Below are 26244 nucleotides of genomic sequence, written 5' to 3' on the forward strand. Positions count from 1 at the left end.
CATCAGACATTGATTGTCATCGATAAGGCCTTAGGTAAGAGCAGATCCTTGTCCTCAGAAAGGCCGGGACATGGTGATGATTTGTTTAGGTCGGTTGGTGAAGATGAGGGCAATCTACTTTTAACAGTGTCACATGCTGGCTACTGTACGTGATAATATTAAAACAAAATTAGATGAGTGTCTTTGCTTTTTCAGGGCAGATGGAGGTCTTCTGAGGCTTTTTGCTGTATAACAACCTCTAGGTATATGAGTTATGTGATGCTCAGGTAACATGTGACACAGAGTGTCTGATTTCAATCCATTAGTGGCATTTCTACCTTTTTCAGCTTGGAGTTTCGACTAGTTTGCGAACTTAAAACTCAGAAGCTTTTGATTTTTATAGGCAATAATGTAATGGAATTGCAGAACTTTGAATTATGATTCAGGCTAATAATTCATTTTCTTTGCGCTGTGAGTCCTGTGGATCTTGGGATGCTTTTTTTTGTTATTCTTTGCCTTGTGGCCATTTAATTTTACTTGAATTTGGACTTACATCAGCTAATACAGTGTTATGCCGATGATCATTTTGGCTCAAGATACCTCAAAAAGATCCTTCATAATTATTCTTGCAACTTTAGCTACTTAACTGGACGTACTTCTGCAGTGTTCTGTCTTAGGACTTACTAGGAAGGAAAACCCTTAAAGCCTGACTTCAGGAGAGGTACAATTTTTCATCTTTGTCAATACAGTTTCCTAAATGGTTTTAACTTCTAAATGCTTTTAGCAACGCACTAATTTACCTTGCTGGCAGGTCCGTTCTGAAATAGTGTATGCTATTGTAAATGTGTTGGTCTCTGGAAAAATTGGATGCTTGGAAGGTGTTAAGTGCTGGTGTTCTGATGGTCTGTTGACACCTCTGTCAAACTGGCAAATCCTATAACCTAGCCTAGTACCCCTTTTTGGGTCGATGGGAGAAACTGGCAAAGATACAGTCTTGTTCATTCCCAGACAGACAGATGCTAAAGAAGACAGTTTTTGTGAGGCTGCAGGCCCCCTTCCCAGACAGTGGTGTTGTCTGCAGCCGTTAATGTTTGTTGTCAGTACCTCCTGGAACCTGAGGAATTCTTATCTTCCTCCAGCATCCAGCAACTCTGTACCTTTTTTTGACCTCCAGCTTCTAATTGTTAAGGGATTTCTAGTTCAGTGTCTGCTAAAATGTCTACAGGTAACAGGTCTTATTTCATCAGCGTGTCTCTGTGACCTAAAATATGAACTGGAATATCTCAGTTATATCTGTCAATAGCACTCTTCTATTTTATAATCCATTCTTTAAGATTTTTGGCTTGGGGAAATTCCCAGGCAATTTGTAGCAAAATTCAACTTGGCTGTAGTTTATAGCGCACGAGTTGAATTGTGAACCATTGCTTTTCCTGTAGGACCAGATCTAGTAAAAATAGATTTGACTTGGACTGTCAACCCTTTAGCTTAACTAAAAGATACTGTCTGTATCTCAGGAAAGTGATGATAGTTTGGAATGAGTACATTGCTACTTTTTCTGTTCAGCAAACTCAAACAATGTTTATGTTGCTCATGGGGCCAATGTTTCCTGAGCTACAGAAATGACCATTTTTTTGGTTGTTCTTTGCCATACACAGTAAGCTTTGAGCTTCCTTAATGCTGATGTTCACTTGATGCCAGTAGAAAAACATTATTAGCCTTTTTCTTAAACTTGTCTATCCATAAAGTTTAGTGGTTTTGTTTATGTCTGGTAATATTTTGGATTGCCATCCCAGGGCCTGTATATTGTAGGGTTGATGGGGCAGAAGGGTGTTTAGAAAATGTCTGTAACACTTAATATTACTACATGTTTTTTGTAGGTTGTGATCTTTAATTATTCCAGTTAATTTACATTTAGTTTCAGATGGAACAAATTTTTTTGAAGTTGTTGTTCTGTCTGCCCCCCAGAGATCTGGTCCTGTTCCAGCTGCTTACATACTCTTGAGCTTGTAACCAGTGAATATCTTCAGACTTCTTTGCTAAGCTGTCATAGATGACTTTAAAAAAGTGTAAATTTAAGTAGAATTTGCTATGCCCTTTTGTCAATAATTAAATAGAATTTTTAGCTCCTGTTTTCATGCTGGACTGCCCTGTATAATGTTCTTTTTCTATATACTTTTTATACTCACCTGCTAGGTCATGCACCCTTTTGTGGTTGTATTAGTGTCTGTTGTGGTTAGAATAAGTGCTGCAGAAACTGGTGGCCTTTATTTTGATGGCACAGTTGTGTAGAGGACTATGTTAGTACTCTTCTTGGATGTACGGGTTTAGAATGCTTTTCTGTTTACAGTTGTGGTACCTCAGGAATAGAATATCTTTGTGTTTTCCAAACCTGTTATTTAAACTTTTAACACCATGATCATTGGTGATGTCTTCCCAGTATCTCTCAAACTGAGTTTGACTGGACATATTTTGCCCTCTTTGTGTTCATAGCTCCAAACAAACTTTCACTATTTATGTCTAGGCAAGCACATTTGTTGGTATCAGTCTCACCAGACCTGCCTGTGTATGTACCATACACATATGAATTTATATTTTTGTCTCCCTGTAAGTTTTTGCTTTCTCAGGATGCCTGGACCCTCTTCTGGTCATACTGTTCTGCAAGCAAAGCATCACCCAGGCTAACATTGGTACCCTCTCTTTCAGTTTAGTATCTTGGGTGCCAAACACCATCCCAATGGCAGTTTGCAGAAGTCCTGAATAAACCTATAGTTTACCACCCCCACCCCCCCCCACCCCGCTTTGCTTCAAGAATTGTTCTGAAGCATTTAGGACAAATGAAAAGATGCACTGCTCTTCATTTATAGGCAATGGCAAATGTTGTACTTTGTTATATATTTAATTATGTTTGGCATAAAGAGTTGTCAAAAATGAAAATATCTAAAAGGTTTTAATCCCAGTTTAACTGGTAGACCTCATTTTTATAATCCATTAGTAAGAGAGAAGCACAGCACATTCTAAGATGTGATAAATGTCTTCTGCTTTCCAGAAGCACTAAAACAATGCCTTCCAATTCCTGGCAACATACAGGTTTCTATAATATAGTGTCCAAAAACCTGTTTCACAACTGTGAAAACTGACAAAATTGAACCAGTGCACACCATGATTTGAAAAAAAACCTATTCATCAAAGTCTGGGAAATTGTCCACAGGGAAAGCGACAAGGTCCAAAAATACTGTAAAGGTGTGGATAGATAGTAACTTTCTTCAGTAACGGGGAGTGAAGAGGAATATGTGATGCAGAAATATTAACTTTACCTTTTGCATTGCAGTTCTTCTTTAATTTGCTTTGGGGTTTTGTATGTTGGTTGCATTTAAATGTGTGAAGCTCAGTTCTTAATGTCTTCTGATCTTGAATAGCTTCAGGTGAAAATTAACAAACCTAGAACTTTAAAGTTACCTACAGTATAAAGTAAAAAACCCCTGTAGTTCACAAGTGCAAATCCTGTCTTGTGAATGTTACTGAGTTTCCCCAATGTGCAAATCCATGTTTGTGCTAAACAAAGTCCAAGTTCTTATACAAGATTCTACAAGCATGGGCTACTGCCAAGCTGCTGTCTCATTTCCCCTTGCTAACATAGTATACACAATACCATCTCTTACTCCTTTGATTACAAAATAAAGCTTTCTCTTAACTTTCAGTTTTCAAATTGCAGGGTTTTGTTGTTCTTTTTGACTGGAAGAACTGTATATACTAGATGACTTGACCAAAGGAAACTGAGACACAAACAACAGAATATCAAGTGGTTTAGTTTTACTTTGGGGCAGAGGAAGACATTTTAGATGGTGGTAGTAATGATCTGCAAAAAGTGTGCATGTAGCTGAAAACTAATCTGTAAGCAAGAATTTAATGGATAAGATCCAACAGAAAAACTTTGACTTGCAGTGCCTTGGCAGTGAGAGAGAACTGTAACTGTAACTCTTCACTAATGTTTCACAGTATCTTTTGATAAGCTGTTACGGGACTTCCTACAGTAAGAGTAAATATCATAAGCCACAAGAGTTGCCATGCCTCTGCAAATCCTGTAGAATCTATCAAAAAGGTAAATAGAAAAAAACGTATTTTAAGAAAATTATTTAACTATTTTGTCTAGTGTGAAGGTAGATTGAAGATGTTGTAACAAAGTACTAAGAAATGAGGACTAGAAGAATCTGCAGGAGTGGTGATTGTTGACAATTAGTTGCAGCTGAAATGTACTTTGTTTAAATTTCTTCAGGCTTGCTAATAACTTGACAGCCCACATGTAACGATATTAGTATATATGCATGTTCCACTCTGGCATTTCAATGGTGAGGATAAATTACCTCAATTCAAGTAATATGTCTTAAAAGTACTCCAGCACATTTAATTATGTACATCATGGCGATACAGCTCCAAACAGATTAGTTTCACTTGTTGTTATTTCATTTTTGTTAATGAATTGACAACTATTCATTTTTGTTAATGAATTGACAACTATTCATTTTTGTTAATGAATTGACAACTATTCAGTGTTGCAACTTCATATGTAAAATAGGAGGCTGAGAGCAGCTTTGTCCTCTTGACTTGATTGAGCAATCAGACTAGTTGGTCCCATGGTGTTTTGACTGACTAAAACTTTTCTTGGAGGATGGGGTGGAGCTTGGGAGAAAGGAGTGCTGGTATCGTCTGAGAAGCCTGCTCTTGTGCTGTTGGTCTTCTGTCTTCCCCTTCAGTAGCTGCAGACTCCTCCAATGGAGAGCTCTTGCATAAGTAGCATACTCTGTTTTCAAGGGTTGCATTTAGCTTGAGATGCTGTTTGACTATCCTGTTTTAATTTTTTTTTTATGGTATGGAAGCAACTGCTTCAGTACCATTGGGACTTAAGTTTAGTATTAGGGAAGTGAAGGGTGACTGCCTCTTGACCTTTTTTACTATTGTGGTCTGTAGCTTCATGAATGCTGTGCATTAACACTGGAAGAAGCAGGTCCTCTCTGCTTATTCCTATGCTTGGCATTCACTTGTGTATTTGCATAAGTGAAATGGATCAGGCAACTGTTTATGTTAAAACTGTGATTTTTATAAGAATAATTTTAAACTATGTCTGTCCTACAGTTTCATTTGTTGTGGTGTTGACCAGTTGCTTGCAGTGGTGCGAGTGGGAGCCGCTAGTACAATTTAGCAGAACTGATTCACAGCAGTTTAAAGTCTTAATAAAAGAACATCTTTCAAATGTGTGTGTGAGGCCTCAAAACACTTTTTCTTTTTTTTTTTTGGTGGATTTGTGCTCTTGGGAAGTAGTTTCTATATGCCTGTCTTGTCTTGTCATGTTCTGTGCTATTATCCTGTTCCTTATGGAAGCAGAGACCTATAGGCTTTCCAAAATAACTCAGTGGAGAGAAATTTTAAAATCTGTTAGACTTGTAGCCCCATTGATCCTATGTCATTTTGCATTTAGATAGCATAGTTTTCATTTTTCACAATGAGCAAGAAAAATCTGTTTATAAGAGTTCTTTAAAAGCTGCTTGTTCTACTTGATTCATGCACTCTTTGTAGCAACAACACCATCAGCTGTCTCTGCAATAAATTTATCTCACTGACCAGTTGCATCACATTAATAAAAATATATCCATGTTTTTAGTTTGCCTTAAAGGAATCATAAAAAATTACTTTGCAAGTTTGTCCTTCCTGCTCATAGCTACCAAAAAGGGGGAGTTAGTAACAAATGGGGAAGTAGCTTGATTCTTGGCTTGTTTTCTCAAAAAAATGCATGTTCTTAAACGGAAATGAAAGCAAGAGTAATGGTTAACTGGGAAGAGCCAAGCTGGTTTTGAACCCATGTGATTTGCAGAAAATAAACTGAAGGAAATCCAATCCTGGCAGAAGCTTAGAAGAATGTAATTTAGCTGGTATAAAAGTAAAAGTGGGAGGGTTTAAGGAAGTTTTTGAGAGTAACAGGAGTGTAAAACAAACCATCCTCATAGTTTAGATCAGTGTAGCATAAATAAACTGAAATTGCTTTGGAGATCTTTATAAGCGGTGCAGAAAATACACTGTGTGGTTTACTCTCCTCATTTCTTTTTGAGGATGCTTCCCAAGGGTACCTAAAAGGAAGTTGTTCCTGCAAGGCAAAGGAGGCTACAGTATAGCTCACAAACAACATGTGGCAGTGAATCAGACTGATTGTACCTGCAAAAGACTAGGCATTAGTTTGCACCCCGGTGCTGTCCGTTTCATCATTGATTTTAAAATGCTCACTATCAAATTAGTACTGAGTAAAATGAACAGATTAATAATTCTGATTTGTGATATGGTTGCACTTACCACTTTCTAAAAGTTATGAAACCAGTTTAGGATTCTTCTCTTTGAGGAGGGAGGGGCAAATAGTAAGTAGTGAATTGTTATGCAACAACTTCAAGTTACATATACTTCTTCTGGGTAAGGACTGTAGGTGGTTGGTTTTTTTTAAGAATCTAATAATAGCAACAGTAAAACCATAATGCAGTGTTTTCAGGCAGTCTCCATTGCACTGGTCCTGTTATGTACCTCAAGTATTTAACAGTCGTACCAGACCAGATGAGGTGACAAGTGTCCGTGAATGTACTGTGCCTTTCAGGGTGACTGGTTTATCAGTGTCTAGTTCTTCTCTGTGTAGTCTTGACCTTCAAAAATTTAGGTTTTTACATCAGCTGCAGGTAAGAGCTTAGCATCTTTGGCACAGGTTCAAAAACTGTTGGCTCGTAAATACAAACGCATTAAACCTGAACAGCTGTAATGTTTTCAATTATCTACTGTGCATTCTCATATAGGTTATAGTACCCATGACATGAATGCATGAACTGCATTTCAAGCTGCATCTAAATCATTGTGGTTCACAACCTGGAATATGAAGGTAGGCTGAATAAGTATTAATTTACTGTAACACGCTGAACTCCTGCAATGCTGAGGTGTATTGCTGGGTAGCTGGGCCATTCTTGCTTTGAGAAGAACAGGCAGTAAGTATTGGGGGTGAGTTAGATCCAGGAACCGTTTTGGCTGTTCAAGTGCAACTTGCATTTTCTCATCAATCAGTGTTTTTTTTATATTAGTATTGCATTAATTTTACAACTTTTAGTGTTCACCTTCCAGTGGTAACATAGTATGAACAGAGATGTGTATTGCGTTTCTCAGACTTCTTTGGAAATTGTGTTTAGTGTCTGTGACACCACTAGAGAGCTACAGTTGAAGTATTTCCATATTTTGCTAGAGGTTGCAGTTTCTTATTTCCTATAGGGAGTTCCAGTGCTTATCAAAACATTTTGCTTAGCTTTGTTTTTAACTGTTATGATTTACAGTTTCTAGTAATGTCAGACTTTGACTTTGTTGATTTACTTTATGAAAGTGTGATTTTTAAATTCTCCTGTATTGCCTATCTGCAACTTTAGTATTATGAACTTGACTGAAGGAAATAGCCATTTCAGTTTCACTTTACTTAAAAGGAGATTGCCAAATTAGTGAAAAAGAAATACACCTTTCGGCTAACAAAAAATAACACTTCTCTATTCTGTTGGAAAATGTTTTATGTAGTTTTCCAGGAAACACTTTTCTAAAACAGGAAAAATACTTTATAAGGAACAAAGCATGTGTTTTAAATAGATTACATATTAATTAGTTCAGAACTGAAAAAATAAAAACACCATACCATAATTGCCACATCCAAAACTGTGTGATTAGAAAATATGGTAAATTGGGGAGGGGGGGATTACAATAATTCTGCTCAATTCTGATTCTTAAAAACAAACACAAAACTCTTCAGCATGCTTCATAACTTCAGTAGCTCAGCTACAACCTTATGGATCTCTGGGTAATTATATTCTAATACACTTCTATACCAGCTACATCACTGTATCTGACATTTTCCCGGTAGTGCATTAAGTGATATGACTAACATCTGTTGCATATGCTTTGTTCTTTCCTCTTCGCTGCAGGGATGCATCGGTGCATTTTTTTTTCTAGCATTTTCCTCGTTTTAGCATATTTGTACATCTTGGGCCTTTGTCTACTCTTATCTGATGACTTCTGAACTGAATGGCAAATTTGACAGATTAGAAGGAATTGTGATAGTTTTTGCAAGACTCAAATTGGCAGGCAAGAGATATCTTTTAAAGACTGTAGGAAAGAATAAATTTATCTCACAGTAGGCACTGAAGAATGGACATGGTGAGTACTTATAATCGCCTCAATCAGGAAATGTTTAAATAGTAGCTTGCATCCTCTTGAAAAGAGTCACTCAGAAGTGAGGCTCTAATCTAAGTAGAATAGGGCTTTATTACTTCAGCTGTTTGAAAGATATTTATTTTTAAAGTGCACCTGCTATCTTCATGTTGGAGAAGACAAAATCAAAGCATTTCCCGTATTAAGATTGGGTGATGGTTTTATGGTGGTTTTGGTTCTGTAAGTTCATTCCTTGGCCTTTGGTAAAACCTAGAAAGTGTTGTCTCCTGTTCAGAGAAGCTTTTCCTTCTTACTGGAAGTTTTATGGACCATGAGGATGAGACTTGCCTGTGGTTCCTGGGGAAGCGTAGCTGCAGGAGCACCCAGGTGAAGGAGGAATGCACACCTGCTCTGCTGTACTGAGCCCACTGGGAAAACACACCTTATGGCAACCTTGAATTGGCAGCTGTAATGTGATACAGGCTGAAGCATGTATGAAACTGTATTACTGGCAAAGAAACCATGGAATAGCCCAGTTTTTGTCCACTTGCCATTTAATAGCAACATGCAGTTTGGAAATGTTTCAGTATTGATTTCATTGAGCCTGTTCCTTATGCTGCACCTTTCTGTATTAGGCATTTCTGTCTTGGCTTAAACTTCCATCCTCGTGTTGTATACAATCAAGGCTCTTGTGAACAGCCCTGTAGTAATAAATCTGTTTATATCTGGTCACCAGATTTGACAGAATTTGAATGTGAAAGAGTATCAAGTTGCTATAAGTATTGTGTTAATAAGTAGGTAGATAGAGAAGAAGCACTTTGTAAATCACAAAAACTGAGGAAAAAGCAGCAGTGCAAACTCCTCCTTCAGTAGGCATCAGACGTACCACTGTAGAGTGTGGCCTTGTAAGTCCCTCAGTTGTGGGAAAAACAATTAATTGTTTTCTGTATCAAACTCGATAACCAGAAGCAGTGAATCTCTAGGATAGGAGGAGTCCTTAAATATTTTTTTTGCCCACAGCATTGTTATTAGCTGTCACTACATTTGTCAGAGTAGTGCCTGCAGTCCAACCATAATGGGAAGCCTGTTTGTGTTGTGTGCTTAATACAAAAGTATAACTTTTTAATTTGTAATTATCCTGTAATGCAGCTTTCTTAATTTTCTTAGGAGAATGGCCAGAGCATAAAGTAATTTTGTTACAGACAGTTCTACGAGTATGTCTTCCAAAGTCTGCGAGTTTTGAATTTTGATTAGCACTGTCATTGTTACCTTGAAATTTTGAATTGAGACTCTGGCAGTTTTTAAGAGCTTGGGGGCTCTACTGTCACAAACTACTGTCCATCTCTGGATTTGAATCTACTGAAAACCATTTAACTTTACATACATTATATATACATATACCATTGCATGTTGTGTTTTGGTTGGCTAGTACTCTGGAATTCACAGAAGAATTCTGCTTAAAAGGGCCTTTGGAGATTGCCTTCTTCAGCCCTTTGTTAAGACCTTGCGTGGTCAGGTTTTGACTTTCTACAGCAGTGGTCTCCAAACTTTTTCGATCATGCACCCCATCAGTAAAGATGTTTTGAGCTTGTACCTCCAATATATGTACATTTTAAAAATTATATGCATATGTGTACTCTACCAATATAGTATATATGCTATAAAGCATACACGTAAAAGAAGGGATGAGATAAAGATGAAAACCACTATTTAATGGTATGTTTTATTTATCAATGATGAAACCTGTTTTCTTCCCACACCCCAAAGGATTGTCATGCACCCCTGTTTGGAGACCACTGATTTACAGGATTGTGTTTTTTGCAGCATTGCAGGGCAACTTATGCCAGTGCTCCACCACTGTCATTGTGAAGATGTCTGTTGTCCATCCATTCCCCTCCCTTTATGGCCAGACAGAATTTCCAGTGGTGCAGCATATGTCCATCACTTCTTGTACTTCTGCTGCTTACCTCTAAGAAGAGTTTGATGTAAGGCTCTCAACAAGCGTCTTCAGGTAGTGGGATCCAGCAAGTTGATGGCACCCTGGCTACTCTAGCGCTCTTATTTTCTCCTTGTCTTTCATGTGCTAAGCCCAGTAACAGTCTGTGGCATCCCTCTTATACCAGGGAGGAGGTGGTGGCTGGGAAGACCAAAACTGGACACAGTGTTCCAGATAACACCTTATAAATGCTGAGTAGGGGAGAACAATTGCCTCCCTCACCCCATCAGCTGTGCTTCTCTGCTAATACAGCCCAGTGTGCTGTTAGCCTGCGTTGCTATGAGGATGCGTGCTGCTGACTCCTGTTGTTTTACCTTGGTGATCCAACTGATTTAATGCTGATGTGTTTTTCAGAGGCTTTTGTTAAGATCAGCTGCTAGTCTCTTGGAGATGGAAACACTGATTCTTTGCATGTGCAGAGGAAATGTGCTGCCCAATGATCTCAGCCTTACAATATTCCTTAACCCTTAATGAACAATTAACTGAGGAAAAAGCAGAGTCCTGTATATCTTTAGAACATGAGAGTAATGCTACAGAAACATTAAAGGACCAAATCTGAAAGCATTTAAGGGTTGAATTAAATTGTCATTACAGTTCAGGAAGGCAAACTTGCTTCCTGAACTATTGAGTGGAACTCTGTCTTTAAGCCTTAACAGCATTTAGCCTTTTGGCTTGTTAGTGTAATCCATTCCTTCATGGTTCCTCAGGCGTAAGCCCTGGAGTCTAAATGAACTATGTCCAGTAAATTTAGATACCTTTACTTTGCTTCAGCTTTGATAGTCTTCAGAAAAATCTTTCCAAGTCTTTTCAAATAATAAGGAAAATGAATAGCAGTTCATTTGGGAGTAGTGGGGAATAGGTAGTTTGCTACCTAAGTCTTGTACAAAGTGTTAACCTACCCAACTTGATTGAAATCTCGGGTTTGTACTTACCTTGCATCCTAGGACAGATTCAGTGCAGACTCTGAAAGAACAGTGTCAGCTGAGTTAGCAATCCTGAATTACACCTTGAATGTCTCTGACTAGTTCAGTATATTCAGTAGCAAGACAAGAAATGAGATAGCTGTTTATACAGCAGTTGTGGCTGTGCACAAGTCAGTATAGATTTCTAAATAACTGTGCCTTTAATGCACCACCAGTAGAAAATTACTTCTCAACTTCTGTGCTTAGCAACAGTGTATTACCTATCTATTCATCGAATGTGTCATCTTTCTTGTCTGGTCCCTTTTAACATGTCCACAAGAATGGAGTGAGTTGGCCTTAAATAAACCCTTAGATTTATCCCATGTGTTATTTAACCCCTTCTGAAGGCTGTGCATGCTATTAGTTTTTGGTGGTGTAGCAAATCTTGACAATAGCCTAGTGAATTGTTTGTAGTGGCTCTGCAGGCTGAGCCTTACCTGTTGTCCAAATGCCAGTTGCTTTTCTCGTGTCCTTTTCAAGATGGCACTAAATCCTGAGTGTGTTGGGAAACTAGATAGTCAGAAGACAGTTATATCATCCAGAGTGGTTTTTTGTGGAGTAAGGCTGAAATTATGGTATGCATATACTTCACTTTCAGTATTTTCAAGAAGTTATTGTAATTTGTACTCTTCTTTTGAACAGGTATCAACAACAACTTTGTCAGCAAATTGGAGACAAGCTTGTTATGTTACTCCAGTAGAGATAGTGATTTGCAGAGAGGCAGGGAAAATATCCTCCTTGTTGCTAAGTGAGGTATAGCTGTTGGTATAATTGATACAGCCTTTTGAGGAGCTTTTGTTTGGCTGTCCATTTCTATTATTTATCCTTTTCAGAATCAGCTCTTCACAGGATTGAGTTAATTATTTGTTTTAGAAAGAACAGCTTTACCTTTATGTATTTAAACCTTTTGTTATGCGTAGTTTTTTAAGCTATTCATGCCATTGTAGTGAAGTGACTCCTATCATTGTCTCTTATCATTGTCATGGTGTGTCATCTCCAGACTTCCTTCTGACTTCCTTTTTTTTTTTCCCCACTCTCTCTGACAGCTCAGTTAAAAACATGTTTTGTAATGAGAAGCCAAGAACTGATACATTCTCTTCCTGTTGGAAACTCATGTACTCAACAACTCTGTATTTACTGTTACTAAAGGGCTGTCTGTCCAGTTTTAATCCATGTAATATCTCTTCTGTATTTTCATTGAAAAGAAATGTTGTGTGCTGCTAAATAAAGTTTAAGATTGTTTTTTCCAGTTCTCTGATTAGTACCTTTATCAGGAATATCCATCACCAGAAGAATCTCATCAAGTTAATTGGATAAGCTTTTTTCCATCAATCATACTTGTCTTTTAATTCTTTACAAATAACATCCAGTGTCAACTATTAAATTTTATTTGGTCTCAGATCACTGTTTGCTAACAGGCCTAGATCATTCCATTCACCCTTTTTCAGCAGAGTATTTAATGCAAGACTTCTGGTTTTCTTCCAGACCTCCAAGACTTCAACAGGACTCATGTTATTTGCAAGTCTTTTTCAAAGATCTGGATAGATCTCTTCTTCCCGAAGTCTTGAATGCAAGCTTATCTGGATCTGCTGATCTAAAAGCTCTGTCTGTGCCCATTTGATATCCTTACATCAAATGTATTTATTTCCAAGATACATTTATTGAGCATTTCTGCTTATTTTGAGGCCAACCTTTTGTCCATTTTGGCTGACTTCTTCCGCCACACAGTACTTCTCCATTTTCAAATTCCTGTCTCTTTATTAGTCCTCATAGCTAAAAAGAAAAGGCATCTGCAACTGGCAGACATACCGTATCTTACTGTCTGACCAGATTATGCACGCTGACTTGTACAAATTGCTGCCTCTTGACTACTTATATTGAAAAGGCTTTTGATGATACATGTAGCATAGACCCACATTGGTGTGAAGTTCAAAGCTTTAGTCTTCAAGACTAGTTCAGTGACATTGCAGAGAAATCTAATAATGTGCTGTCAAGAAAGCATTGATTTATTTTTTTTTTGCCCTAGATTGACGATGCAGTCTGACAGGCAGCACTTTTGTGGTAGAAGGTGTCATGAATAACACTATACCTAGTACCTCCTGTCAAGGTTTATCGAAGAGCAGTGTGCTTCATCTTCAGAATAAATCAAACACTTGCATCACAACATGGAATTTAGTTGTGTCCTAGTTAAGGCACTGAAGGCTATGTGCCAAAAGTGGGCTACCTGCCTAAGCACTCAAGTGCCTGTGAGAACCTAATTTTTGTACAAATTAAATCATTAAACACCTGTGCAAGAGAACAGAAAGTTGCCTGGTGGAAAAGGACCCAAGGGTACTTGTTGATAGCTGGCTGAACACGAGCCAGAAGTGTGCCCAGGTGACCAAGAAGGCCAATAGTGTCTTGGCTTGTATCCGAAATAGTATGGCCAGCAGGACGAGGTAAGTGATTATCTCCCTGTGTTTGGTGCTGGTGAGGCTGCACCTCGAATCCTGTGTCAGTTTTTGGCCCCTCACTATCATGACATTGAGATAGCAGAGCGTATCCAAAGAAGGGCAACAAAGCTGATGAAGAGTGAAAACAAGTAATAGGACAAGAGGAAGTGACCTTAAGTTGTACCAGGGGAGGTTTAGATCAGGTATTAGGAAAAATTTCTTCACTGAAAGGGTTGTCAACCATTAGAACAGGCTGCCCAGGGAAGCAGTTGAGTCACCATCCCTGGAGGTATTTAAAAGACATGTAGGTGTGGGACATGATTTAGTAGTGGACTTGGCAGCGTTAGGTTAACGGCTGGGCTTTTTAATCTTAAAGGTCTTTTCCAACCTGAATGATTCTATGAACGAACCTGAGACACAATGTTTGGTATGTCCGTGTCCAGAGCTACTCGTGTCTTGGAGGGGCTGAACAAGTTGTCATGACAGTTGTATTTGAGTCAGTTTGGGTTATGTTTATTTCTTACTGGTGTCCAGTTTGATAGATATGTTTTGATTTATGCCTAATAAATGGTGATAGCAGTGAGTATATCATGTTATAAATTCAGTCAAAAGTCATTGTATGTGATAAAAAAGGTTAGTGCTTTCTTATGAGACTAGTCATTGGTGTGGTGGCTTGGGGATAATGAGCCAGATTCAACTTAAACCTGGGGAAGTTCAAGCCAGCTTAGTCTGGGAGTATGTTGTTTTATAGCTTGGAATTATATGTTGTATTATAATATAGGAATTACCTTACTGTCTGTGACAGTTCAGATAGGAGTGCAAAATATTTGGAGCTGAAAGACCAAGAGATGGCACAAGAGTAAGCCTGGTTGTAGCTATTGTGGGAAGAAGGGATGTCTTGATTCTAACCTCTGCTTCCAGGCTCTACATTCATTTTAAATCAAACAGTCATTGGATAATATCCTGGGAAGCTTATCATCAAACTTGCTAGCTTGAAAGATGATCCAAGTAACTTTCATCAGCCCTCTGCCACCTGCAGAAGTGGTGGAGACTGACTGTAGCCTGGAGGATTTTTTTGATGAGTGAGAAAGCTTTTAAAGTAAGGTAGGAATATAAAAAAACTCTGTCCTCAATTGCTTGGTTAGACTAATTAGTCTGGCTAAGGAGGTGTAAATGACTTGGCATAAGCAGTGATGAATTCTTAAGTAATCACAGCCAGGTTTCAAAGTCTTTTAACCTAAGGGATTATATTCCCCACCCCTAACTTTAATCTTTGCAGAGTATACCTGGAAAGTAAATGAAACCTCTAAAATAACTTCAGAATACTTTTTTCTGAGTTCATACTTTTGTAACAGGACAACCTTCAGTATGGGAATAGCTAAATCATGCTATCTATATACAGCTGTACAAGAGGCTTATAGTGCTCTGTTAACGCAATTTCTAGAAAATGTGAAGCCTTTGTTCTGCGTGAGTCTTCTTGTACTGACAGCACTGTACTGTAGACCTCAACCCACAGCAGATGTACAGTATCATCTGCCTTAAAGGGGCAAACAAGTAAAAGCAGTCAATTGGGTGGGATGGAGATAGCTTAGAGAATGTTTCTGACGTCAGCTCTTTAAGTTAACCAAATATAATCTCTAGAACGTCTAGAACTAGCTGACTTTATCACTCCTTGAATTTTATCAGGTATCTCTTCATTTAAAGCAAGTTACAAGCTGTAACTAGTAAGCATCTCTGTTTATGAGCAGACAGTATATCTGTGTTAAAAGTGTAGAAGTGTTTGTAGAGAGTTTCATTAGGCAGATGGTATCAAGGCAAAGATTTAAAAACCTGTAATATTACTGACCATCAGGCTGTGTAACTTTAAAGATGTACCTACTTATTTTCACTAGGCTACTGTGAGTACTGGCTAAGAGAGGCAGTTCTGCTTCAGAAATACTGTACAGGCTTGTTCTTAGCTTAATCTTTATGCCTGTGTTTGATGTTAAGCACTGTTTTCAGATGCAAAATGTGATTAACTTGTGGGAATTCTAAATGTACCATTCACCTCTAGTGGATTCTTTCCATCTGTCTTTCTGTTTTGTTAAGAAATATCAATTTCTTAATTCTCCTTGATCTTTTTTTTTTTTCCCCTGAAAGCTAAGTGTACTGAGTCTTGCTGGGATGGAGTTAAACCAATACACTAAACCAGTATAACATAGTGATTTTGGTTATTTTGTAAGAAAATGAAATACAATTTCAAAAGCAGCTTATTAGACTTGCAGTTTCCAGCATATTTCCAGCATGAAAAAGTGGTAATCTTAAGCTTTTCTGGTCTTAATTCTTCCATCCACTCTTCACATAGCACTAACATGCAAAATATTATAAACACATTACTTACAACTTGTTAAAGTAATTGAAAGGAATATTCGGTTGAATTCTGCTTTCTGTTGTGCTGTTACTCGTCAGAGTTGAAGTGGATCACTGCTTTCATGGGCCTCTTGTCTGCCTGGCTTTTTTTCTTGTCTTCAGATTTCATGTAACTTTACAGTATGTGCTACTGATGGCTTTTTCATAGTATAGTTATAAGGATTATAATTCTGTGTGCAGGCACTGCCTCCCCACCCCCCACCCCCAACCAGTTTTAGCTGCTGATAAAATTATTAAAGGGCCACTGGTTATCAAAACAGCACAGCAGTTAATTCGGGGTCTCTAATACATTTTAAAAGTAAAAAATGTCAGATTGTTCAGAAGATACTTTTTTTTATTATTCATTTGTCTCACTAGGACATTTACTAGTAACTAGATGTTCATAAAATGTCTCATTTGTTACAATATTAGAAAAGTGGGTTGGTGATTAGAAAAAGAAACTATGTCCCTGTTCATAGATTGCAGGTTTTTACCAGTTTCATATAAACAAAAACTTACATACATAGTATATATGTAAGTTCTAAGGCAACTGCTTCTTTCCCTTGCCCCACCTCAACAGGCATTTTGGCAGCAGTGCCAGTCACTTAGACAAAATGTTGGTTTGTAATCAAAATTAAGAGATTCAGGTTTGTTAGCTCCAAGGCTGTGATGTGTCGTCTTCTAACGTTCAGCCACTAGAGGGGGTCTAAACCAGCCTCTGTAAATAAGGCTTATACTAGCTGGCAGCACACATCTACAAGTTTATGTGATTGCTGAAATGTTATGGAAACATACTTTCTAAAGGTGTCTAACTTCATAATCTTTTTTTTTTAAGTGAAGCTATTTTTAGGGATAATTATTCAGAAATATTTATATAGTTTAATCATTTGAGTAACTTTTCTTTACAGGTGATCTTGTGAATTAGTGTACCATCAATGATGGCAGAACATCCACCATTACTGGATACCACTTCGATTATAAGTAGTGAAATCCCTCTACTAACTTCCCCTATTGTTAGTGGGGATGGAGCACAACAGGTAAGGAAATGTCAATACATATATATATATTTTTTCCTTCTTCTTCTTCCAACAGCATCATTAACACTGTAAAAGACAGTAATCCTTCACTTGCAGTATTTTTGTGAAGCTTTGGTCATGCATGTGTTCTAGAGATTGAGGTGAGGGTAGAACTGGTGCAGATAAGAGATTGGTATAAGGAGTATGAAGCAGAAAACCTGTCTCATGAAAGAACATCTTCATGGAAGGATGGGATCAAACAGCTACCAAGTTGTCTAGCCATGCTTGAGTCTTGATTTGGAAGCTATATGACCTTGTTAAGGTTAATAAAAATACCCCTATGGTAGAGCTTACTAGCTCAGGCACAACATACACTAACAACTCTGTGGCCTCTAGGCTGATGCTTGCAACTGGGTATCTTGAATGATGGGACATGGTTTTGTCTGTTAATGTCTGCCTGGACACTCCTTCAAATTTTTAATTATTTTTTTTTTTTTAGACAAAACCAGTCAAGGTGATAGAAAAACTTATGATTATGGTTTCAGAACACTTGAGAAAGGTCAGCTCCAGTAAGGAAAAAGTGTCAGCAAAAGCATATGCATTCTCCATATCTTTAACCTAGGGAGAATATTTTAACCCCATAAGCACAGTTCTGGAGCAGCTTCTACTGGGAGAAAATGAGTGAAAAATTAGGTGGTTTGAAGTATCTGAATAGATTGAGAGATCACTGCCTGTAATATCAAGTTCAGTCTCTTGCTGATCAAGGGAAGTCTCTTACAGTTTGCTGTTCCCATGTTTGATCTTTATGCAGAAGAAATTATTTCTCATAAAGAGGAGTTAATTTCTAGGGTGAAAACACAGACAAGAGCTCTAAAATGAGACTGGAGAATGCATTGCAACAGCTCAGGAGATAAGATTTGGGTTACAGTGGGATCTTTGCAATGTAGGGGACGCTTAAATACAGAGAAAGAGCTGATAAATCTCTTTTAATAGATGTGTGGACAGAACATTTCAGAAAAAAGGAAAAAGCAATATCCAAACTTGCTTTCTCTTCTGATTCTTCTTCCAAATACTGACAGTTTAGAAGTAGTAATATGTTAACATGCAAGAGAGGAACTGTTACTGTTCCCTTACATGTTCTGCCTTGAAAAGTTCAATTTTAAAGCCTTGCAAACAAGGAAGAACAAAGCATACCTATGCAGAGTCAAACATACCACTGATGTTTCTTTACCCAATTGTGAATATTCTTTCTGTTTACTCTTGTTGTTTAAAAATTCTTATGGATATGTAACAGAACACTTGAGGTTGGGAGAAACCTCTGGAGATGATTCAGTCCAGCTTTTTCTCCACTCAAAGCAGGGTCAACTGGAGCAAGTCACGCAGGACCATGTCCACTTGGCTTTTGTGTATCTCCAAGGATAAGGGACTTCACAGCCTCTCCTGCAGTCTGTTCCCCAGTATTCAACCCACCCTCACAGCGAAAATATTTCCTACATTTTAGTGGAATTTCTGTATTTCAAGTTTTGCCTGTGGCATTTTGTCTTTTCACTAGGCACCGCTGAGAAGAGTGTGGCTTGGTTTTGTTTGAAGGTCTCCCCACCTTCAGGTATTCATGCACACTGATAATATGATCTCCCCTGGTACATCTCTTCTCCAGGCTGAACAGTCCCAGCTCTCTGAGCCTCTCCTCACAAGTCAGATGCTCCAGTCCCCTCATAATCTTTATAGCCCTTTGCTGGACTCTCTCCAGTGTGTCCATGTCCTCCTTTTACTGGGGAGTCCAGGACTGGACCCAGAACTCCAGCTGTCTCACCAGTGCTGGGTAGGTGGAAGGATCACCTCCCTTGACCTGCTGGCAATGCTCTTCCTAATGCAACCCAGAATGCTGTTGCCTTTTTTTTTGACTTGAGAGTGCCTTGCTGACACATTCAGCTTCTTGTTTGCCATTCTTTTCTGTAAAGCTACTTTCCAGCCAGTCAGCCCGCAGTGTGTACTGGTGCATGGGATTATTCTTGCCTGGGTACAGGACTCCACATTTCCCTGTGTTTAAATGCATGAGATTCCTGCTTGCCTATTTCTTCTGCTTGTCAAGGTCCCTCTGGATGGCAGTGCATCAACCACTCCTCCCAACTTTTTATCACTTGAAAACTTGGTGGTGGTGCACTCTGTCCCATCATCCAGATCTTTAAAGAAGATAGTAAGCGTTACCTGCGCCAATATCAACCACTGAGGTAGATGACTAGTGAGTGGTCTCCTGCTGGACATTCACTGCTGATCACAACCCTTCGAGACTGGCAGTTCAGCCAGTTTTGAGTCCACCTCAATGTCTATGTTCAGTCTGTACTGCATCGGTTTTGTGAGGATGTTACGTAAGACAGTGTCAAAAGACTTGCTAAAGTGATGATAAACAGTATCTGCTGCTCTCCCCTCATTCACCGAGCTACTAATTTCATTGCAGAAGGCCATCCAAGTTTGTTAGGCATGACTTCCCCTTTGTGAATCCATACTGACTATTCCAAATCACCTCTTTAATGTGTTTGGAAATGGCTTCTAGGAAGATTTACTCACTCATCTTCCAAGAGCTGAAGGTGATGTTGACCAGCCTGTAGCTCCCTGGATCTTCTTCCTTGCCCTTTTTTTGAAGATTGCGGTAACATTTGCTTTCTTCTAGTCCTTGGGAACCTCTCCTAATCACCGTGACCTTTCAAAGATCATTGAGACTGAATTACTTGTTCTGCCTTTCCCAAAAATAAGACTATCAAGCTGTGCTGTCAAGCTTACTCTGTAATGGTGCAAAATTTTGAGTCTGATAGGAGCTTAAATGTTCTTTTGGTGATATTTTTTCATTAAAATGTTGTCTCCTTTTCTTCTGCCAAGCAAGATTAAAACAGAAAAACAAGCAAAGAATTTCTTCAAAGAAATGAATTTTGGGGGTTTCTGTTCATGTTCTTAAGGGAAAAACATCATATATGCTGTTGGTGTCCTTTTTCATTAAAAAAAATAAAAAGCAGCTCATTAAGAATACTGTCTAAAGTAGAACTAGTAGTGGTAGTGTTTATTTTAAAAAAGGAAAAAGAATCTTCAGAAAGCATTGGGCAGATTCTCAGTCTCAGTAAAGGAAGTCAGTTTCTTTCTTCATTTCATGACAACTAGCGCTTACAGCACCACGTTGTCTACTGTTCTGTGTTCCATGGTGTCTAGTGGAAGTAGTGGCTTTAATTTTCTGTCCTTCATTTGCATCTGATACATGACTCATGAAGAATCTGCAAATGCATATGTTCAGTGGCAGAAAACTTTACAAGAAACCCTTTTGCATCTGGTGATTTAAAAGCCATCACTAAATAGAAAATACTTTGTGTATCTGAAATATGGGAAATCCAGAATTGCAAGTACTGCTTACTCTGTCAACGTTACCCAATTAAGACTTTAGGCCACAGAAAAGTCAGGCAGGCTATTATTTATAAGGGTCTTAAAATTATTTGTTTGTTTTACATGGTATGTTAATGAAAGGGGTATATACTTCCCAATGAAAAATATTTTAGCCTGAGTATTAGTTCATTGTGTTCCGTGGGTTTGGGTTTTTTTCTTGTATCTTTGAAGCTACAAGAGGTGTAAAGACTTTTGCCTCCATGATGGAGTTGGTAATTTTTGTCCTATTTGCTTAGCTACAGTACATGCATTCTATAGGGGTTACTTCCTTGAAAGACAAAAACTACATCTACAGTTTCTTTCATAACAGCATTGTGGAGGTAGATTGCATAATCTGTCAGCACTACAGATTACGTTATAGAACTTGTGTTCCTGCAATCAAAATTCAGAGCTGTTTGTGTAAATAAATGTATATGTTCCTCTGTCTTCATAGTGTGTAGGTTGGACTGTAGCTATTTTGATTAGTTTTAGTCATTCCTGACTGAAAAGGTATTGAAAACCTAGTAGTAAATTCTTTAAGTAGTTTGTCTAACATCAGAAATATCAACATATAAAACTAGTTAACACTATCCCAAATTTGCAAGTTTTTGTTCAGCTGTAAAATATCTGAGGATTTTTTAATCAATTCTCCCCTCCTTACATCTTACCAGAATTAGCTATTATGATTATTGAGACTTTTGTATATACTGCTTAACTGAGTTACCAAATGAATATAGACCATTCAGTACTATTCTCTAGGAGTTTGTCTCTTCAAGATAACTGCTAGCAGAACTTCAAGTATTTGAAATAGATTAAAATGTGAAATAGAAGTACAAATATTTGAACATGTTAAGATGAAAGGTCATATGCTTCAAATAGTGGAAGTGTCTGATCAGATCAAAGCTGTAACTTTCCACCATGTGTTAAAACAAAATGATCCACATAAGTTAGAGGAATGTGCATGTTCAGCCAGAAAACATGGGAAACTTAAATTGTGTGGATGTTCATATGCTACTCAGTGTTGCTGTGGGAGACTGCCTTGTTCTGTGTCCCCACAGAACAAGGGGCTATTGTTAGTTTCATAGGACAAGATTGGTGAGAAGGAAAAGCAAAGATCAAGCCCATTAGCTCCTCCCCCTCTACTAAACACAGAAGTACTGCTTTTGTACCTTCTCATCACTGTGTTCAACGTGACTGGGTAACGTACTACTTATATCTCGGTGGTGAGTAAGGTCATGGATAATGTATGGAGAAAATCCATAGGAGTTGATACAAACCAAGTGACACTGAGAAAATGTGGTATGAGGACAGAAGTGCTTGAGGGTTTTTCATGTGAGGGTAACTACTGCAGTGAGGTTTTACTGATTATTGCCAAGGCTGGACAGGAAGGATGTACTTGGTTACGAGTCCTGTTTCGGTGGGAGGAGGTAAATTCATGATTGAGAGGGAAATGAGGAGGCAAGAGTTCAAACTGCTTTCTTTAGCAGGCTTTGTTTTCCTGATATTAGACTGATGTTAAATTGTTTTGGAAAGTTTCTATAGCATCCAGTGTTATTCCAAGACAAATCAGTAAATTGCTGACACGAGGTTGCAGCAGCCCTGAAGTTCTGGACCCTCTCCACACCACACCTACCACACTAAAGCTAACAGTAGCAAAGTGAGACATCCTTGTATAACCTTGGTGTAATTTATTACTAAAAAGGCAGACAGCATTCTCAAAGTAGCCCAGTACCTGTTAACCATTCTTTTTCTTTGGGGAATGGGACACATAGTGTTTGACCTTCAGTCAACTTTATTTCTCAGGAAGGTATAGTGATGAAGTAATATTTGTAGCTTGGGAATCTTACCCTCTAAACTTTTTTTTAGAAGTTTAGATGCCTGTGGGTTTTCCAAAAATCCCACTCTGTATGTATACATATGTAGGATGTGTCTCTGTGTGTGTATATGTAATACGTTGTGTGTGTATATATATATATATATATATATACTGTGTGTGACTTTAAGTGCAAATTCTTTGAACTGAAATAGAACTTAGCATCAAGTCTACAAGTTAGTATTTCTAAAACCAATTTCTTCTTTAAATATTTAAACCTCTGCTCTCAAAGTTGATATTAACCTGTTATCATGGCCAGAAGTCTTCAGTCAGCAGAGTAATAGATGGCTATAAAAATGAATGAAATAATTCTGAGAATCCCCTTTTTTGCTTTCACATTTTTTATATACATGGAGTCACACAGAAATTGAATGGTGAAGGTGTAAACTAGATTACTAAATGCTTTTCCTTAGTGTTAGTTCTGACACTTCTGTTTCTGAAAAGCATATGGTACATTATGAAGTTCCAGCTTGCTTTGGTTTTGCATTGCTGCTGAAAAATGAGCCTAGCACTGTGTGTATTTCATGATCTTTTCCTATACAAGAAAAAGAATCGGTGTTAAAAGTTGTTTAACAACATGTACTGTTATAATTGTTTTCACTGCTTTCTGTATTGTGCTGTTTTCCTTTTTTATCTGTGTTTTGATTTCAGAGTACAGGGTACATGCATGGCTGCTGCTGTCTTTATTTCGGTGTTTTTTTCTTTTTTTTTTTTTCCTGTACTTCCCCTTTGGCTTTATTGAATTAGCAGATGCGTCTAACTTTTCCTTTCAGAGATTCATTAAAGTTTGTTTTAGTTGACAATTATTCTTCCATCCTTCAGTGACTTCATAGCATTGAAGCACACCAGAACTGTGTTCACTGGAGCCATTGGAACTCTTCTGCATGTAATGCTGCAGCGCCAGCTTACTGAAGCTGATTATCAAGCTGTATTTTTTCCAGGATTGTTTAGTACTTTTGTGTAGCAACCATCCCTGGAAAAAGCATAATCAATCTTACGTAGGACAAAAAAAATATTTTCCATAGACTTTTTAACTGGTTGATGGCTATAATTTTTAAAAAAACATACCACACTCAAAAAAAAAAAAAGTTACGAGGATGTGAGTTTTGATGCCACAAGGTTATTAGATTCTTTCTGTATCTGAGTTAACCATATTTTTTTTTAATCAGGAAGAATGACATTTTGTCTGAAGTGGTATTTTGGCTTGGGTTTTTTTGCCACAGACATCAGAATTTTCTCCTATGTATTTAAACAGTATCCTTGATTGCAGATGCACTGAAAACTTGCAGAGTTTCCTAGAAGAAGCCATCATTCTCAACAGAAAGTGAGGATTCAAAAATCCTTGCTGTATAGTTATGTATGAATACTATGCTGCTTTTGGTTAGCAGAAAGCAGCATCAGATTTATTGCACAATTTATACTAGCATCCAAGTATATTTATTTTGATATTTACTTTCTGAAAATAGAAACAAGAGTGAAGGCTGTATAGTTCATAGCCTTTCCTACTTGTATTTAATATGAAAGTTCATGGAATTAAGTATCCTCTTAAAACTGCTCTGAGTAATCCTCCCTCCTTTCTCTCTAAAACATCTCTTTGCATTGGTGTGGTATGAATCCTAGATTAATTTTGGTCTCCGATATGGTAAATTCTTTCCAAGATACTTGAGGCAAGATTTCCCCTGTTGAAAAATCTCTTCAGAAACTGACATTTGGGAGAATTGGTTGACATGTGAAAATGGGGTTTGAAGACAGTCGCTGTGGGTTGCTCATATAATCAATGGGGAGAAATAAGCATGACCAGAAGATGATCTCCTTTATGTTTTAGGAAGGTGACTAAAGATCTGTGGTTTTCTTCTTTTTAATGAGATGAGAAGGTGCAAGTTGCCTGGAGCTATAAGCACTGAGCTAGCCCAATTCCTTTCTGCAGTCTGCAAGTGGACCTAGTGCCTGAGTCTGTGTGCTCCACTACCAGTAAGGTTTGGAAGGGTAAAGTTATGTCCAAGCAGCGTCCTGGACTCGGGCATGTTCCTTGGTCTGTTTCTCTCCTCTCCTCTGTGCTGCGGAACATTTAATGCCAAGTAAGCCAGGACCTAAATGCCAGAGTCCAAGACCTATGAAGTCATCCATATTGCTTATATACGTTTCCTCAGAGGACAGGAATTGTAATCTCTCTCTCTAAGTTGTGACAAAAATGTAACTGCTTTGCAAATTCACATTTTTAACTACAGAAACTCCAGTCTTAAAATATGTGAGAATTACTTTGCGAACAAGTAATCTAAAGGATGTCCCCTGCTAGCTGAAACCTGTTTTTTCCCAAGGAAGCATTTCTGTAATGAGAGGGTGGTCAAACACTGGAACAGGCTTTCTAGAGGTGGTCAATGCCCCAGGCCTGTCAGTGTTTGAGGCAGCTGAACAATGCCCTTAATAACATGCTTTAGCTTGGTCAGCCCTCAATTGGTCAGGCAGTTGAACTAGATGGCAGCTGTAGGTCCCTTCCAACTGAAATAGTTCAGTCTATTCTACTGCCTGGTGATAGAGAGATTTCTCTATAACAGGGCAAAGTCCATCTGACCTTCTGCATGTTACAGAATTATATGCGCTTTATAGAGCAGCCAGAATGGCATTCTCCAGGAAGAGGTAGACCAGGGTTTACACACCATAGCAAAAAAGGCCTTAGGCTCTAATTTTTCTCACTTTCTTTTTGAAGTAGAAGAGAAAACAGATGGGAAAGAATTGAGGTTGTAGAGACTTCTCCCACCAAGCCCTTGTTCCAGCACTGACTAAGCCTTCCCGATCTGATCAAATTGAGGATGTAGCCTTTAATTTCTCTTCCGGCTCAGGTCCATGTTGTCACACAGTGTTTTTATACAGTGATGCTCAGATTTGCACAAAGCTGAGTGAATAGGGCACTTTGTCAGGGAGAAAAAGGCTACTTTAGAAGTGCTATTGAAACTCCTAGCATTCTAATTATTTTTTTAAATTAAATGCTATATGAAATAACTACAGAATACAGTTTTTCCTTTGGCACTTCCTTTTTTGCTCTGTTTAAGGTAGAAATATTAAAGACGCATCCATCAGTCTTAAATGTTAAGGGCTTTTAACTTGCTATATCACCAAACAGGAGTCTGAGCCATCAGAAGCAATGCTGGAAAATATCAAATTGTCTTCTAGTCCATATACTTTCTAAATCAACAGAATCAACAGCTTATATATTTCTTAAATCTTCTAAACTCTTCAGGAACTGAATGTCCAAATTCAGTTTCAGCTTGCTGATCTATATTTTTCCTCTTAATTCTTACAATTGGGTTTCATTAAGGGGATTGTTCTTAAAGGATATTATAAATTTTGATTTGAGTTGTTCAGCAGAGTTCTTGAAAAAAATAAGAAGGTGGTACCATTTTCTCCCACCTATCACTTCAGCCCTTGAAATGACTAGAAATTACAGAATGCTGCACAGCCAGAGTGAGCTCAGCTGCTGAAGATCTCCACTGCTAGTGTGCTGTTCATGGCACTTACTGGTTGTAGGGGAAAGAAAGAGCATGTCTAACCTGATTGTTGGGTCCTCTTATTTTTTTTGGTACTTCAGAAGGGTGAAGGAAGTCAGGGCAGTGGCTGCAAGGGCTCTGCCTCAGCCTGCAGAGAGGGAATCAAGTGTAGCTTTATGACCTTTCTGAAATAATGTATTCGTCTCTTAGGCCAAAAGTTGATCATGACCACTTTATAATGTTAAATATTGTTTCTTAGTGGATGCCTGACTGGTTGCACACACTTTCAGACATGTGAAGATATTACTGGCAAAGAAATTATTTTAAGTAAAGTACAATTGAGCTGAAAATCTGTTAACTGGTCACAGTGCTTTGTTCATCTTGGCTAGCTTTTGTAATGTTTCTAAGATTCTTCATTTATCACTAGGTATTATGTGGAAGGAAAATACTAGCAGAACTCGTTAACAATGGCACAGCTGTTCAGCTTGTTTCAAATG

At 38.1% G+C, this 26244-nt stretch overlaps 1 protein-coding gene across 4 annotated transcripts in view; it reads left to right on the forward strand.

Annotated features, from left to right (window-relative positions):
* Positions 1-26244, forward strand: part of FNDC3A (fibronectin type III domain containing 3A) — a 127034-nt gene that overhangs the window by 2081 nt on the left and 98709 nt on the right. For 3 of the 4 annotated variants that reach the window (XM_055801705.1, XM_055801706.1, XM_055801708.1), the window contains exon 2: positions 16874-17002. In XM_055801705.1, coding sequence (XP_055657680.1) covers positions 16901-17002 — 102 coding nt within the window. In that variant the 5' untranslated portion in view covers positions 16874-16900. Of the gene's footprint in view, positions 1-16869; positions 17003-26244 lie in introns of those variants that run through there. The other variant, XM_013301439.3, reaches the window with a different exon arrangement.

This window comes from Falco peregrinus, chromosome 4, assembly GCF_023634155.1.
Source record: "Falco peregrinus isolate bFalPer1 chromosome 4, bFalPer1.pri, whole genome shotgun sequence".
NCBI lineage: Eukaryota > Metazoa > Chordata > Aves > Falconiformes > Falconidae > Falco > Falco peregrinus.